At 36.9% G+C, this 18,692-nt stretch overlaps 1 protein-coding gene across 3 annotated transcripts in view; it reads left to right on the top strand.

Annotated features, from left to right (window-relative positions):
- Positions 1-278: 278 nt before the first annotated feature.
- The window catches only part of zgc:113227 (uncharacterized protein LOC541506 homolog), an 88,793-nt gene continuing 70,379 nt past the window's right edge, over positions 279-18,692 (top strand). For 2 of the 3 annotated variants that reach the window (XR_007898570.1, XR_007898571.1), the window contains exons 1-2: positions 279-573; positions 6,136-7,669. Coding sequence is in view for 1 of the 3 variants with exons in the window: in XM_051711436.1 (XP_051567396.1) it covers positions 436-573; positions 6,136-7,218 (1,221 nt within the window). In the remaining 2 variants the exon portion in view is untranslated. Of the gene's footprint in view, positions 574-6,135; positions 11,717-18,692 lie in introns of those variants that run through there. The other variant, XM_051711436.1, reaches the window with a different exon arrangement.

The raw sequence follows: 18,692 nt of genomic DNA, 5'->3' as shown, positions 1-18,692 counted from the left end.
TATGGATTTAAACACTGGAGTATTATGAATTACTTTTATGATGCCTTTATTTGCTTTTTGGAGCTTCAAAATTTTGAACACCATTCACTTCCATTGTATTGACCTACAGAGATGAGATATTCTTCTAAAAATATTCATTTATGTTCTGCAGAAGAAAGTCATGGCATGATGGCATGAGGGTGAGTAAATGATGAGATCATTTTTATTTTTAGGAGAACTTTTCCTTTAAACTAAATCCCGGATAAAACAAAGTATGGCTAGAGCCTTCTTTAAAAGAGTTTTTAAAAGAGACGCGTTTGGATACATCCTTGTCTTCGTGCTTCCAGTTCCGGGAGGTGGCGATAATGCTCCAAATGGTGGTGGCCAATCGCTGGTACACACACAAGAAGAAGTAACAGTCAACGGGCATGTCCGGTCCAGCCCACACAAACAAACATGGCGAATCACAGTCGTTGTTTACAAGTCTGTCTTCTCGCTTTGAGAACATATTTCAACATTCAACGTAATTTACTTCAACGTCTATGTTCAGTTCAAAGGGCATGTCACAAGCAACGTCTTCGCACAAGGCGACAGGTAACGTATTGAAACTTTAATGTTTTTATGCATTATGAATGTGCAAGGTTTCCACACGCCCTGGCAAACCTGAAATGTAATGCAGTTTTCAGTCGTAGAAAAGCAATGGAAAATGTAAATAAATAAAAAAAAAAAAATAAAACATTTTAAATGTCCTGGAAAATATGATTAGGCTGTATGTTTAAAGTGTTCTCTTTTATTTCTAGGAAAAATGGATAACTGTTTACAACCTTTATTTAATCACTTTATGATATTACCTAATGATCTGTTAAGCATAATTAGTGTTTTTAATTATTCAGCAAATATGTAGAATTTATTTAAATATATACTATTACGTTCGCTTTATATCTACATGAACTACTCATCAGTTTAGCATAATATATTCTTTAAATTATTATATTAAATATGTACAATGAGCATAGGAGAAAAGGTAAGGTAATGAGTAAAGGAATATTCCAGGCTCAATACAGCATTTTTGGCATAATATTGATTACCACAAAAAGAAGAAAATCATTTTTATTTCTCCCTCTTATTCTATATACAGCTCTGGAAAAAATTAAGAGATCGCTGCAAAATTATCGGTTTCTCTGGATTGACTATTTATAGGTATGTTTGAGTAAAATGAACATTTTTGTTTTATTCTATAAAGTACTGACAACATTTCTCCTAAATTTACAACATTTTCAACCACAGCATCCATGCATCTTGGCATGCTCTCTACCAGTCTTTCTTATTGCTGTTGGGTGACTTTATGCCATTCCTGGTGCAAGACCATGACCATGACTGGGTCTTGATCCGGTGGTCCTCCATCCACACCTTGATTGACCTGGCTGTGTGGCATGGAGCATTGTCCATGCCAAGATGCATGAAAGCTGTGATTGAAAATCAGGGTTATTCCACCAAATATTGATTTCTGAACTCTTCCTAAATTAAAACATTAGTATTGTGTTGTTTAAAAATGTATATGAACTTGTTTTCTTTGCATTATTCGAGGTCTGAAAACACTGCATATGTTTTGTTATTTTGACCAGATGTCATTTTCTGCAAATAAATGATCTAAATGACAATATTTTTATTTGGAAATTTGGGAGAAATGTTGTCAGTAGTTTATAGAATAAAACAAAATTTTTAATTTTACTCAAACACATACCTATAAATAGTAAATCCAGAGAAACTGATAATTTTGCAGTGGTTCCTTAATTTTTTCCAGAGCTGTATGTATGTGTGTGTATATATATATATATATATATATATATATATATATATATATATATATATATATATATATAGGTTGAGGCATTTATAATGGAATTGAATGGGGGCCAATCCGTAAACATTAAAATACTCTGTTTCACAAGTATAGCCACAATTAAGTCGTAAACAATATGCGTGTTTACATGATTTTAATCTTATAAAATGCTTACTAAACTTTTCTTTTTATAGTCATTTCCAATTTTATACCTTTGTTGCCATGACGCCGTAAACCCTAAAACGACTGTAAAAACGTTGATTTAAACAACTTACAGCTCAAATAATTCACTTGTTTTAACATAAGAATTAATGTAAGTGCTTTTGTAAAATTATTAGGGCTGCCCCCGACCAAAGATTTTCCTAGTGGACTAGTAGGTGTTAGTTTAAGCCATTAGTCAACTAGTTGTCGCACATTTATGATATTAAACCTACAGGCAGAAATTAAAATCAACCAAGCCAGTAGTAAAGAGATGGACCAATGAAGCAGAGTGGGAACTACAAGCCTGCTTCGATTGCACAGATTGGAGTGTTTTTGAGGCTACAGCCACAGACCTGGACGAGCTCACAGATACTGTTACATCATATATCAGTTTCTGTGAGGATATGTGCATTCCTACTAGGACTTATTTAAAGTTCAACAATGACAAACCGTGGTTTACTGCAGAGCTCAGGCAGCTTCGTCAGGCCAAAGAGGATGCTTACAGGGGTGGGGATAAAGTCTTGTACAATCAGGCCAGGAACACATTGAACAAGGAAATCAGAGTGGCTAAAAGAAGATACTCTGAGAAGCTGAAAAACAAGTTTTCAGCTAACAACCCTGCATCAGTGTGGAGTGGCATGAAACAACTCACAAATGACAGGACTCCTACCCCCAATGTGTTCTACTGCAGATTTGAAAGGCCCAATCTCACACCCCACACCCACCCTGACCTTCACTTCACACAAACACCAACACCTCCTGCAACCCCCCCTCCTCCCCCTCCTGCTACTCAACCTGCACTTAAGATCTGTGAAGATGATGTGAGCCACGTCTTTCAGAAACAAAAGACGAGGAAGGCTTCAGGCTCAGATGGCGTCTCACCAGCGTGTGCTAACCAGCTGGCCCCCATCTTCACACAGATCTTCAATAGATCACTGGAGCAGTGTGAAGTCCCATGCTGCTTCAAACGCTCAATCATTATTCCTGTCCCAAAGAAACCAAAAATCACAGGACTTAATGACTACAGACCTGTCACCCTGACGTCTGTGGTCATGAAATCATTTGAGAGACTGGTGTTGGCCCACCTGAAGAGCATTGCTGGACCCTTTCTAGATCCCCTTCAATTTGCTTATCGAGCAAACAGGTCTGTGGATGATGCAGTCAACATGGGATTGCATCATATCCTGCAACATCTGGACAGACCAGGGACATATGCAAGGATCCTTTTTGTGGACTTCAGTTCAGCTTTCAACACCATCATCCCAGCTATACTCCAGAATAAATTACACCAACTCTCTGTTCCCATGTCTTTGGATTACCAGCTTTCTGACGGACAGGCAGCAGCTTGTGAGACGGGAAACTCACTTCTAGCATGTGTACAATCAGCACTGGTGCCCCCCAGGAATGTGTGCTCTCCCCACTACTCTTCTCCCTCTACACCAATGACTGCATTGCCAAGGACCCCTCTGTCAAGCTCCTGAAGTTTGCAGATGACACCACTGTCATCGGCCTCATCCGAGATGACGATGAGTCTGCATTCAGAAGGGAGGTTGAACAGCTGGCTGTCTGGTGCAGTCAAAACAACCTTGAGCTGAACACGCTCAAAACGGGGGAGATCATTGTGGACTTTAGGAGAAACACCCCAACACTGACCCCCCTCACCATTCTAAACAGCACTGTGGCACCAGTGGAGTCATTCAGGTTCCTGGGCACTACCATCTCACAGGACCTGAAGTGGGAGACCCACATTGACTCCATAGTGAAAAAGGCCCAGCAGAGTTTGTACTTCCTTCACCAGCTGAGGAAATTCAACCTGCTACAGGCGCTGCTGATACAGTTTTACTCAGCAGTCATTGAGTCTGTCCTCTGCATTTCAATAACTGTCTGGTTTGTTTCAGCTACGAAATCAGACATCAGAAGACTACAAAGGACAGTTCGGACTGCTGAGAGGATTATTGGTTGCCCCCTGCCCCCCCTTCATGAACTATACACTTCCAGAGTGAGGAAAAAGGCTGGAAAAATCACTCTGGACCCAAATCACCCTGCCCACTACCTTTTGAACTGTTGCCTTCTTGCCGACGCTTCAGAGCTCTGAGCACCAGAACCGTCAGGCACAGGAATAGTTTTTTCCCTCATGACCCATTGAGCAATAACTATGTGCTATACACAATTTAGTCTTTCTTATATTTATCCAACACATCCAACCTCTTCTGCCATTTCATTCCTCTGAGAGAAAAAAAAAAAAAAAAAAAAAACATTTGCACTGTACATAACAGATTGTATTAGATTTGCACTACCCAAGTGTATGTATGTATGTGTGTGTCTGTACGTATGTGTATAATTAGTTTTATTTTTTATTATTATCTATGTCTTGCTGCTGTTTTTGTATTGTTGTACACTGGAAGCTCCTGTCACCAAGACAAATTCCTTGTATGTGTAAGCATACTTGGCAATAAAGCTGATTCTGATTCTGATTAATTTAATGACTTATATTTATATTGGGGTGCATCAGAAATGGTTTGAGTTCCAGGGCTGAGAAAGAATGTTATAAGTAACATTGCAAACACTGTTCTACATTACAGAGAAATACTAAACCATAATAATGAGCTTTTAAAATATAAATTTTACAAGCGCACGCACGAAGCGAGCCGCAGTGACACCGGCAAAAGCTGTAATGATTCTGAATGTGTCGGAAAAACCAGCAAGGAGACTGTCTGAACATTTTGTTCATTTATAGAGAGAAATGCACATTAGGGTTGTGCTGACAGTCGATGATATCGGGGATCGACGATGGTCAGAGTGATCGCAAATAGCTGATGCCTTTGACGATGTCAAGATGATATTTGGCTTGTTTTCCCATTAATGTATTAGGCTATTATTATTATCAAATTAATATTACAAATAATTTGCCCATAGACACACAGACACACACTTGAAGAAACACAATTTATTATATTATTAACAACAGATGACAGAAAAGCCGTCTATGCGCATGTATGACACGCTGTTTGTTCGGAGGCGTGCAGTCTCGTTGAACACACGCATGAAAAAGGTTCTCAATCTTTCTTTGTTTCTGTCTTCTCAAGAACAGTATCATCTGAGTGCTGCAAATGACCTCAGACATCTCAGCTCAGGAGGTGCTTTGATTTCAGTTCGCTTTATTTCCACAGAGCAGTTCATTGTGAACACAACTCTGCAGCCTATACATCTGTGATTAAAACATAAAATAATACAAAAACACGTTCACCTCAAACCATGATTTATATTTCAGTGATTATTATCATCATTATATTTATTATTTTTACATTTATAATTGTTTTTGTCTTAATTTGTGTAAGTAATTTTCTGCCTGCATGTTTAGACGGAGACTTGCCTGATGGTAAATGGAAAGGTGGTTACTTATAATATTTTCGATCACTTCATTATTTTAATTGCTTTTTTGTTTCATTTGGAGTGCAATTTGAATTTATAAATGCATTTGATTTTTGATTTATTACATTTTCAATGCAAAATCACTAAATCAAGAATAGTCACTGATCCCTCAGCCCGTGTGTTGCCGATGTAAATGGATATTGCGATATCTATCTATCTATCTATCTATATATATATATATATATATATATCGTGAAGGAGGGAACAAAACAAATGTATTCACACACATGATATATTTTCCCGGACAACGAAATACCCGACCGGTAGAGAATGCACAGATGAAGTAGGTTAGTTTCCAAAGAGATGTTGCCCTTCACAACTGTTGTAAAGCTATCTTTCAAAAAGTTGAACAACACACATTTTAATTGCACTTAATTTTTTTCCATTTTCATTTGAATTTTTAGTTAAAATAAATAAATATTTGCTTTATTGTGTAGGTTTAACCCTAACCCTGCTTAATGAAAATTACCCCATAGTACCTCCTAGCGTCCAACCAGCGGTAATACCGGTGTTCGTCGGTTTCCTGTGGAGTTTTTTTTTTTTTTTAAGAAAAGAAGAGATGAGTCAAAATCATTTTTTATGCTAATCAACATTATGCCACAAATGATGTTGAGTTATTTTCATGCTATTATAGACAATGTGTTCATCTGACTTGAAAAATCCAATGATTCTCTTCACAGATAGCCTTGGTGATCATGAATAGACGGGCATCTGTTGTTTGGACGCATCCCCAAAATCAAAATTGGTGGGATACCATTGTACCAGAATTCAGTCCGAAGCAGTTCATCCAGAACTTTAAAGTCTCTCGGGGGTCTTTTGACTACATCTACCGTCGTCTTAAGCATGCAATGGAAAGAAGGAACACCAATTTCCGCTTGTGTGTACCTGTTAGAAAGCGAATCGCCATTGCCCTCTGGAAGCTGGCCACAGGCAACGAGTATAAAAGTGCAAGTCAACTTTTTGGTGTAGGTGTCAGCACTGTGTTCAACTGTGTGCAGGACTTCTGCAATGGTGTAATTAAAGTTCTCCTGCCTGTACACATAAAATTCCCAGATTCTAGGAAGCTGGTGGAGATGGCAGATTGTTTTGAAGATCGCTGGAAAGTACCACAGTGTGTTGGTGTGATAGACGGCAGCCACATCCCAATAATAGCGCCTGAAGAGAATCCTCGAGACTATTTCAACAAAAAAGGCTGGCATTCAATAGTGATGCAAGCAGTAGTGGATGGGGAAGGATTCTTCTGGGATTTGTGTGTTGGCTATCCTGGGAGTATACACGACGCAGGGATCCTAAGGCATTCTCAGTTGTGGAACATGTTGAAAGATGGACAACTGATGAGCCAAAACAAAATAAACATCTCCGGCCATGATGTCGGACACTACCTGATTGGAGACTCGGCATACCCCTTGCAAAACTGGCTCATGAAGCCATTTTCAGGCACATTGACCCCACAGCAGTGCAGGTACAATTTCAGGTTGAGACCTGCAAGGTCGGTTGTGGACATGAGTTTTAGGAGGCTAAAGGCGCGATGGAGGTGTCTCTTAAAAAGGAATGACTGTAAGCTGGATCTGATAAAGAAGATGGTAATGACCTGCTGTGTGCTGCACAATATCTGTGAGGAGTATGGAGACGACTTCAGTGAGGACCTTCCAGCCATGTATGTGAACATGCAGCCCCCTGTCCAGGCATTATCTGAGCATGGACAACCAGAAGGAACTGATGTACAAGCTGCATTGTTGGACTACTTTAACAGACAGAAATAGTGAGATTGTTCAAGCACCAGTACCTTTTTTTTTTTTTTTTTACTTGTTGGTTTTCTATTGTTTTTCACTACTTCTTACTTGCCTATGTCAGACCTGCCAACCTGTACGTATTTTGACATCAAAGTACGCTGGTACGATTTGTCACTCAACGCAAAAAGCCGGTGAATCCTTTGTGTTCAATTGTGCATGTGCAGTACACAAGTCTAACAGCAAGAGACAGCAGCGTCTAGCCTGCCGAAAAGCAAAAGAAGAAGAAGAGTTCGACCAATCATAACGCTGGGTTCATTCCCCCAAATATCAAGTGGGGTTGATGGACAAATGTGTTATGTCAATCATTTCAAGAGACTGCAAATCGACAGCAACACAAAATAGGTTTTATCCCTCTTGTTCCCCCTCACTCCATCTGGCTGGTTCTTCAAGTGAGGACGGTGCTTTTAACTCCTTTGCAAAGGTAAACGGGCTGGGGTGGATGTGGAAAGTTGAAATTGTGAATTGAGTTAACTTAATGTGGACCAGCCAACCTTGGGAAAATATTTAACATTAATAACGTTAGCCTAACGTCACATAATTTGCAAGCTAGCTTGCTTGTTCACCAGGCATTTAAGTTGGCAAAGTAATGTTAAGTTATATGGTCCTTGTGTCACATATTGTTAAACGTGACTTTTCATAGTACCGTATTCATAATTATTATTGCAGCCAAACCCATCACCGTAATGAGTGGAGCAGATCATGGCAGGATGAAAAAAAAAAGCAAGTGCACGTGCCGCATAAACAGTGTTGGGAAGGTTACTTTGGAAATGTAATAGGTTACAGATTACAAGTTCCCCTATTTAAAATGTAGTAAGTAGTGTAACTATTACTTTATTAATGTAACTGATTACATGTGATTATTTTTCTAAATTTCTAATGAATGTTATCAACTGTTAATCATTTTCAAACATTTAAACCAGGCAGGGTTAACCTTACAGTAGTACTCAACACTGATTACTGTCAGACTTTCAAAATCCTTCATCACTTGAATTAAGATTATAATAATTTAATTTTAAAGCACAGCCACCACAAAATCAGACTTTAGCACCTCTTTTTACTTTGAGATCGTTCTGAGGTTAAATACAGATTTAAAATCAAAAGACACTCAAAATTAAAATGGGTTAGTGGTAAAGTTGCTTTGGCCAGGGGAGTCTGTTGGTGCCCTGAATTTCACGACTCAGTGACCTCGTGAGTCATTAATGTAGGTTATGCTACAATGCTGAAATGCTGAAACTGTAATATTAGATCTGACATGGCTACCAACCTTATTCAAGGATAGAAAAACATCTATTTATGAATTCTATTCATAAATAGAAGTGTGGCTGGTAAAGACGTCTTTAGCTAGCTAGCAGACTAGCTAATTTGTTATGAATGGAGATTAACATCGTTAAGTAAACTACTGGACATGCACCAAGCAATACAGAGCTAAAATACATCTTGAATATACATTAGTAGCATGGTGTGGCAGCCGGGCAATGCCTTTCCTACTTTATTTAATGACTGCTTACAGTTAACTGTAGGCTAAGTTACATACCTGCAAATGCTTCCTCAGGTTCAACATTGAAACCTTCGATGTCGATAGCATTTTAATAGTTGGCAAATATATTTTGCACTGAACTGTTATATTTGTGCCCTTTTCTGATTTCTGGCCCCCCAGAAGTTCCTCACAAAGTATCAGGAGCAATGGCTGTGCCTCCGCAATTCAAAACTGCCAAATCATGCATTTTGCACATTGTGCAATTATGATTTTGATGTTAGCCACCAAGGAACTGCAGGTAATAATGTAGCTAAACCTGTAGTTACAAAGGCCTACATGCCTAGCTAATTTTTAATCAAATAGGCTACATATTTGTCATTAGGCCTATATGATGTGTGCCTATATAAGCTGATTCAATTATTTAATTATTAAATAAAATGGAAATCCTGAACAGAAACTTGTTTTATTCATAATTGACAGTGTTTTACATCACAACATACGTTTTTTTTTTTTTTTGTTTTTTTTTTACATTACAACATAAGTTTCTGTAAATACTTGAAAATGAAAACATATGTTACAATATACAAAATAAATTATTTCCATTTTTATTGAATAATTGAATGCAATTGACTTATGGTTAACAGTTTGTATAAGCACACATATACAATGAAATATGAATCATGAATAAAAATTGGTTTTAAGCAGGTGTACTGAAACTTTTGACATTCACTGTATTATACTATAGCCCAGTGCAGTGCGAGTAAAAGATTTAGAGTTATTCATAGGAATATTTGATTGTATTGTTTTCTTCATAGCCGATTTATATGTTGAATAACTTGATGATATGGCGGTGAGTGGGGAAATGACCATGTGCAAAGCGAAGTGGTGCGAAAGCATGTGAATTAATTGTGGTACTCAAAATATTTTGCCAAGGTTGGCAGGTCTTCTGTGTTGTGAATATTCACTGAATAAATGATCCAAAGGTTGATAAACTCGTGCTCCTTCTGTTTTTCTCCTAGTTGACATATCGGAGTTACAAATAGCAAGCCACCTCAAATCTTTTTTATGTGTATCTATTAAAATAGCATTAAGACTATATTGTTCTAGTAAGAGAGAACAAAACTATCCATAACTCATTGGCATAAAATTAATATTCCGGGTTCGATACAAGTTAAGCTCAATCAACGGCATTTGTGGCATAATGTTAATTGACAAAAAAAATAAAAAAATACTTTTGACTCGTCCATCCTTTAAAAAAGCAAAAATCAAGGTTACAGGGAGGCACTTACAATGGAAGTGTATGGGGAATGTTAAAATACTCACTTTTTCTAAAGTATAGCCACAAGACATAAAGAATATGCATGTTAACATGATTTTAGTGTGATAAAATCACTTACTAACCTTTTCTGTGTAAAGTTGTAGCCAATTTTAAAACTTTGTTGCCATGACGATGTAATGTCAACAAACCCTAAAATAGAATCACGCAGAAGTAAACGTTTACAGGGTAAACTTTGACAGCGGTGAATGGGAGACCACAGCAAATATTATTTTCACTTATCCATTTGCTTCAAGAGCAAAAGAAAAAGTCCACTATTACGTTTGAATGACTTTCCAGAAGAGGAAAAAAATAGAGAGCGGTGGATTAAGACAGTATGGGAGATGATGTCAAATTTACTGTCACTCTCTCAGCAGCTGTAATCGAACCCACCTCGCAGCTGTGGTAATTATTTTTTTAAAACTAATTCCAGGGTAATATAACACAAAGAATAATGTTATAAACTTACACTAAATATTTGAAAAATTATCATATAAAAAAGTTTGCTAGATTTACGCAGCTAAATAAGGCGGAAACGCGTAATTGCAGTCTGTGAAAAAGGTCTGTGGCTGTAAAAATTGACAATAGAGCGCAAGAGTGACCGCCCGCTTTTTCTGCCGTCTGGGTTCTGGAAGTATTTTCCCCATTTCTTCCTTCCATAGACTTTTAATAAAATCCTTCATAAAAGAGTTGTGAGCCATGAACCAAACCAACCAGCTCCGAGGTGAATCACAACATCACGAACTTTGTTTGGAGGCAAAAAAGTATTTGAAAATCTGACATAAAGACAAAGGTACAAGGATCTGTACTTGTGTTTCATGAGGGCACGAACTACAATCCCATGAAGCATTGCGAATGATGTCATTGAATAAAAAAATGATGGGAATATATAAAACTATTGATTTTAGGTTATTGATTATAAGTAAAGAAACAATATATTTTACGTTTAATGCAAAATATCCCGATATGTAAAAATATTTAAGTAGTTTAAGGGTGAAGGGAGACCGACTCGATTACGTCATTCATAGTGCATCATGGGAGCGCGCGGTCGCTCTGAGTCATGTTTTGCGGGTTTCGTTGGATGTGATTCTCTGATTGGTGGAGCTTTCTCTGCTGTATCATGGGTAATGTAGTTGTTTACCATGGATTCCGCTATCAAACATGAGCAATACAATTTAATTACAGTATACACCTATATATGGCGCCACGCTGTGACGTAGAACAATTGATAAAAGTAGTTAATATTAACATTACACTTGCTTGTAGATGGCTTTAGTTATGAACCCAAGATCATCATAGACATGTTGGTCAGTGCCTATATTGTAGGCTTTCTTTTATCATAAGATATCAACTACAGAGCAATACAATTTAATTACAGTATACGCTTAGCGCCAAAATTCATATGCTCTAAAGTAAAAAAATAATAATGTTCTTGACAATCTGGGAGCGTAGTGGGATAGAGAAAATAATAGACTTACAAAATTAAGCATTACATCATTTGTGTATTTCTATATATACACTTATATTTTCTATTCACTTTTTTTTTTTTTTTACATGTAATTTTTTGTGTTTTTTATCTGTCATGTTGTTGTATTGTTTGTGCACTGGAAGCTTCTGTCACCAAGAAAAATTCCTTGTATGTGTAAGTGTACTTGGCAATAAAGCTCATTCTGACTGTGATCATTTTCTAGATATATGAATCCAAGAACATAATATAAAATAGGTAAATATATTGCTTATCCAATATTGTATATCCAAAGCCCATAACTGTAAAATAAAATTAATAATATGGTGGTGGTGGGTTTGAGTAAATGATGGACTAACAAATTAAACGTAACATCACGCTTCATCATCGAGATTTGAACCTCAGTTCATAGCAATACACAGGTAGAGTGTGTGCCAGTGCCTATTTGCATGGCTATTTTATTTCAAATAGTCTAAAAAAATCAGAGAATATTGTGCCATGGAGGGACTCATACACTAACAAAATAAGCAAAACCACCATATTCTGATGTGTTATATTTGAAATATGATCCTCTGAACACCGGCATCCACAGGTATATATTTCAGCCCATAATTCAGGGGTGTCAAACTCGGTTCCTGGAGGGCCACAGTCCAGCAGAGTTTAGGTCCAACCCTAATTAAACACACCTGGAGCAGCTAATCAAGGTCTTCAGGAGTGCTTGAAGATTACAAGGAGGCATTTTGGAGCAGGGCTGGAACTAAACTGCAGGTCTGGAGTTTGACACAATTATTTCAAATATATAAGATCGTAGTGGCATAGAGGGACTCATACACTAATGAAATTAGCAATTTCATCATATTCTGATGTATCATTGTTTCAATATGAATCTCTGAACAGAGCAATACACAGGTAGCGTGTATGCTGATTGCGCCAATCTGCAGAGTCCATAACTCATTTTTTTTTTTTTCAAATATTCTCAAAAAAACGAGACTGTAGTGGGCTAGATAAATACATTCACTAACAAAATCATGCATTACGTCATATTCTGATGTGTTATGTTTGAAATATGATCCTCGGAAAACCGTCATCCACAGGTACCAGGAGCGGACTGGCCATCGGGAGAACCGGGACTTTTCCCGAAGGGCCGGCCGTGCATGTTTGAAATATGATCCTCAGAACACAGCCATCCACAGGTACAGTATATGACGATTGCGTCAATCTGCTCATTTTTTTCAAATATTCTCAAACTGAAACCGTAGTGGGCTAGATAAATACATTCACTAACAAAATCATGCATTACGTCATATTCTGATGTAACATTATTCAAAAATGATCAGCAGAACCCAGCCATCTGTGCCAATCTGCAAAGCCCATAACACATTTTTTTCAAACATTCTCAAAAAAATTTTGATCATAGTGGGCTAGATAAATACATTAATGAAATCATGCATTTTGTCGCATTCTTTAATAACATTATTAAAATATTATCTTCGGAACACAGCCATCCACACTTAGCGTTTTCGCCGATTGCACCTATCTGCATAGCTCATAACTATATTATTTCAAATATTCCCAAAAAAACGAGATCGTAGTGGGTTAGATAAATACATTCACTAACAAAATCATGCATTCTGACTAAGCTTAAAGGATTTAACTGATATCAAGCAGAGATGTTTTGGCACTTGATAATCAAAATTTATGTAGGTAAGTAGACAATTATACAGTATATTTTGGGAAACACAATGGATGCCCAACAGTCTCATGACAAAGTATTGTCTGATTTTCTATATTGGTGAGAAGTGGTTAGGTTTAGGGATAGTGCTGGGGTTATGTGCTTAAGAATACCCATTATAAAAAATTCACCTCTCCTACTTGTTCCTCGGGATACATGATCAGCTAATTAAATTTGCAGAATTAAACGTATTATCAATGTATGATAAATATTTCTTTAGAAAAAAAAAAAAACATTTTTTAGACAAAGATATTTTTAAAAAAACTAACGTTATGATCATGAAATATAGATGTCCTTAGCTGCAGTAATTTGATGCTAAAGGTTTCTCGTTGAAAGCAGTGGGCTTACCGGTGGGCCGGTGCATAACCCACTGTTTATCACTGTGTTCTGAGGATCATATTGTAATAATGGCACAACAGAGTATGATGAAATTGATAATTTTGTTAGTGTGTGCCACTGTGATCTCTGATTTTTGAGAATATTTGAAATAATATAGTTATGGGCTATGCAGATAGGCACAATGGGCGTATACGCTAGCAGTGGATGGCCTTGTTCTGGTGATAATTTTTGAATAATGTTACATCAGAATATGACAATGCTTGATTTTGTTAGTGAATGAATTTATCTAGCCACTACGGTCTCTGAATTTTTTGAATATTTGAAATAGTGTAGTTATGGGCTATGCAGATGGGCACAATCAGCATATACACTACCTGTGGATGGCGGTGTTCATATTTCGAGGATCATATTTCAAATATAACAAATCAGAATATAATGATATTGCTAACTTTGTTAGTGTATGAGTTCTTCTATGTCCCCATGATCTCAGATTTTGGATAATATATGAAATAATTTAGTTATGGGCTATGCAGATAGGCACAGTCGGCACATACCGCACCTGTGTATCGCTGTGTTTAGAGAATCATATTGAAATAATGACACATCAGAATACGATGAAATTGCTCATTTTGTTAGTGTATGAGTCCCTCTATGCCACCACAATCTCAGATTTTGGAGAATATTTGAAATAATGTAGTTATGGGCTATGCAGATAGGCTGCATATACTGTACCTGTGGGTGGCGGTTTTCCGAGGATGATATTAAAAACATAACACATCAGAACAGGATGTCATTATGAATTTTGTTATTTTTGGATTCCTTCTATGCCACCACGATCTCATATTTTGGAGAATATTTGAAATAATGTAGTTATGGGCTATGCAGATAGGTGCAATCTGCATATACTGTACCTGTGGGAGGCAGTGTTCTGAGGATCATATTTCAAATAAAACACATCAGAATATGAGGAAATTGCTAATTTCGTTAGTGTGTGAGTCTCTCTATGCCACCACAATCTCAGATTTTTGAGAATATTTGAAATAATGTAGTTATGGGCTATGCAGTTAGGCGGCATATATTGTTTATGCAGATTGGCGCAGTCAGCATACACGGTACCTGTGGATGACTGTGTTCCAAATAACATTTTTTAATAATGTTACATCAGAGTATGACGAAATGCATGAATTCATTAGTGAATGTATTTATATAGCCCACTACGATCATGTTTTTTTGAGAATATTTGAAATAATATAGTTATGAGCTATGCAGATAGGTGGAATTGGCGTAAACACTAAGTGTGGATGGCTGTGTTCCGAAGATAATTTTTTAATAATGTTACATCAGAATATAAAGTAATGCGTAATTTTGTTAGTGAGTGTATTTATCTAGCCCACTACAGTCTCGTTTGTATGAGAATATTTTAAAAAAAATGTGTTATGGGCTCTGCAGACTGATGCAATCAGCATACACGCTACCTGTGTATTGCTCTGTTCAGAAAATCATATTGAAACAATGACGCACCAGAAGATGATGAAATTGCTAATTTCATTAGTGTATGAGTCCCTCTATGCCACTACGATCTGGTTTTTTTGAGAATATTTGAAATAATATAATTATGGGCTCTGCAGATAGGTCCAGTCGGCATATACTGTACCTGTGGATGACAGTGTTCAGAGGATCATATTTCAAATATAACACATCAGAATATGGTGGTTTTGCTCATTTCGTTAGTGTATGAGTCCCTCCATGGCTAAATATTCTCTGATTTTTAGATTATTTGAAATAAAATAGCCATGCAAATAGGCACTGGCATACACTCTACCTGTGTATTGCTATGAACTGAGGTTTAAATCTCGATGATGAAGCGTGATGTTACATTTAATTTTGTTAGTCCATCATTTACTCAAACCCGAAATTTGATACAAATTACATTTTACAGCATGTATTCTGTAATCTGTAGTGGAATACATTTCAAAAGTAACCCTCCCAACCCTGCATACACACACACACACACACACACATATATATATTACATATAAATACAGTTGTGCTCAAAAGTTTGCATACCCTTGGAGAATTGGTAATATATGTACCATTTTTAAAGAAAACATGAGTGAGCAGGCAAAACACATTTCTTTTATTTCTTATGGGATTCATATTCAACAGTAGGTTATTACAGAATGGCACAATCATAAAACAAAACATGGCAACAATGAATAAAATGAAATGACCCCTGTTCAAAAGTCTGCATACCCTTAGTTCTTAATACTGTGTATTGCCCCCTTTAGCATCAATGACAGTGTGCAGTCTTTTGTAATAGTTGTCTATGAGGCCCCAAATTCTTGCAGGTAGAATAGATCCCCAGTCATATTGGCAAAATGCCTCCAGGTCATGCAAAGTCTTTGGTCGTCTTGCATGAACCGCACATTTGAGATCTCCCCAGAGTGGCTCGATGATATTAAGGTCAGGAGACTGTGATGGCCACTCCAGAACCTTCACCTTTTTCTGCTGTAACCACTGGAGGGTCAACTTGGCCTTGTGCTTAGGGTCATTGTCGTGCTGGAAAGTCCAAGAGTGTTCCGTGCGCAGCTTTCATGCAGAAGAATGCAAATTGTCTGCCAGTATTTTCTGATAACATGCTGCATTCATCTTGCCATACATTTTCACAAGATTCCCTGTGCCTTTAGAGCACACACACCCCCAAAACATCAGTGAGCCACCACCATGCTTCACAGTGGGGATGGTATTCTTTTCACAATAGGCCTTGTTGACCCCTCACCAAAATAGTGCTTATGGTTGTGACCATAAAGCTCTATTTTGGTCTCATCACTCCAAATTACAGTGTGCCAGAAGCTGTGAGGCGTGTCAAAGTGTTGTCGGGCATATTGTAACCGGGCTTTTTTGTGGCATTGGCGTAGTAAAGGCTTCTTTCTGGCAACTCGACCATGCAGCTCATTTTTGTTCAAGTATCGTCATATTGTGCTTCTTGAAACAACCACACCGTCTTTTTCCAGAGGTAACCTTCTCCTGAGGTTACCTGTGGGTTTTTCTTTGTATCCCGAACAATTCTTCTGGCAGCTGTGGCTGAAATCTTCCTTGATCTACCTGACCTTGGCTTGGTATCAAGAGATCCATGAATTTTCCACTTCTTAATAAGTGATTGAACAGTACTGACTGGCATTTTCAAGGCTTTGGATATCTTTCTATATCTTTTTCCATCTTTATAAAGTTCCATTACCTTGTTACGCAGGTCTTTTGACAGTTCTTTTCTGCTCCCCATGGCTCAGTATCTAGCCTGCCCAGTGCATCCCCGTGAGAGCTAACAAACTCATTGACTATTTATACACAGACACTAATTGCAATTTAAAAAGCCACAGGTGTGGGAAATTAACCTTTAATTGCCTTTTAAACCTGTGTTTGTCACCTTGTGTGTCTGTAACAAGGCCAAACATTCAAGGATATGTAAACTTTTGATCAGGGCCATGTGGGTGATTTCTGTTACCATTATGATTTAAAAAGGAGCCAAACAACTATGTGATGATAAATGGCTTCATATGATCACTACCCTTAAATAAAATACTTTTTTTTTTTTTTTTTTTGCATGATCAGTCATATTTTCAAAATCAATGCCAAAATTTCACAATTTCTGCCAGGGTATGCAACCCTTTGAGCACAACTGTGTGTGTGTGTGTGTGTATATATATATATATATATATACACACACACACACACATATTCATATACATACAGGGTTGGGAGGGTTATTTTTGAAATGTATTCCACTACAGATTACAGAATACATGCTGTAAAATGTAATTTGTAACCTATTCCGTTAGATTACTTAAATTCAGTAACGTATTCTAAATACTTTGGATTACTACTTCAGCACTGGTAGAGTTTTTCACTTGTTTTGACTATAAAAACTCTGCCAGTACAGTAAGACAAAATACACGTTAAAATTACATTCTCTGAAAACCCTAAATATCTTACGCATTGTTGTTTCTAAAACAAGATAAATCAAATTGATCTTGTTTTAATGATTTTTCGATGTTTTTACTGGAAAACAATAAAATAATTATCAAGAATACGATTTTTGCCCTAATATCAAAGGTCTTACTAGAAAAAAGAAATTATGATCCAAAGTGAATTTTCTTGATATAAAAATATGATCGTGCCTGGTAACGTGCATGTAAAATGGCTAGAAATACCATTTTAACTTAGTGTAAAGCTGACAATTTACACAAGGAAATGCACTTTGGATTACATCATTTATGTGTAAATGTTTTCCATCTGAAAGGACTAAATATTAAATGAAACAAATGAGAATAAAATGCAAAGTAACCTCTTCAGTATTCAAAATACTTTTTGAATGTAACTGTATTCTAATTACCAATGATTTAAATTGCAACTGTAGTGGAATACAGTTACTTATATTTTGTTTTTTAAATATGTAATCCTGTTACATGTATTCCATTACTCCCCAACCCTGTATACATATACATATATATACACATATACATACAGTACTGTGCAAAAGTTTTAGGCACTTGTAAAAAATGTTGCATAGTGAGGATGTCTTCAAATATAATGCCATAAATAGTTTTCATTTATCAATTAACATCATACAAAGTCCAGTAAATATAAAAAAGCTAAATCAATATTTGGTGGGGCCACCTTTGCTTTTAAAACAGCCCCAATTCTCCTAGGTACACCTGGACACAGTTTTTCTTGGTTGTTGGCAGGTAGGATGTAGCAAGCTTCTTGGAGAATTCACCACAGTTCTTCTATCTATTTAGGATGTCTCAGTTGCTTCTGTCTCTTCATGTAATCCCAGATTGACTCGATGTTCAGTGGGGGGCTCTGTGGGGGCAATGCCATCTCTTGCAGAGCACCCTGTTCTTCTATTCTAATCTTTTCTATTTGCAAAAGTAATGTTTAGAAGTCTAAAATTAATTTTTCCCATTGAACTAAAGCCGAAGATATAAATAACCAACTTAAGACAAATGTTTTTTTGAAACATCTTAAGTGCCTAAAACTTTTGCACAGTACTGTATATACACATTTATACAGTGCATCCAGAAAGTATTCACAGCGCTTCACTTTTTCCACATTTTGT

This window comes from Myxocyprinus asiaticus, chromosome 12 (genome assembly GCF_019703515.2).
Source record: "Myxocyprinus asiaticus isolate MX2 ecotype Aquarium Trade chromosome 12, UBuf_Myxa_2, whole genome shotgun sequence".
Taxonomy (NCBI): domain Eukaryota; kingdom Metazoa; phylum Chordata; class Actinopteri; order Cypriniformes; family Catostomidae; genus Myxocyprinus; species Myxocyprinus asiaticus.
Note: the sequence above shows the minus strand (reverse complement) of the source record. Positions and strands in the feature narration are given on the sequence as shown.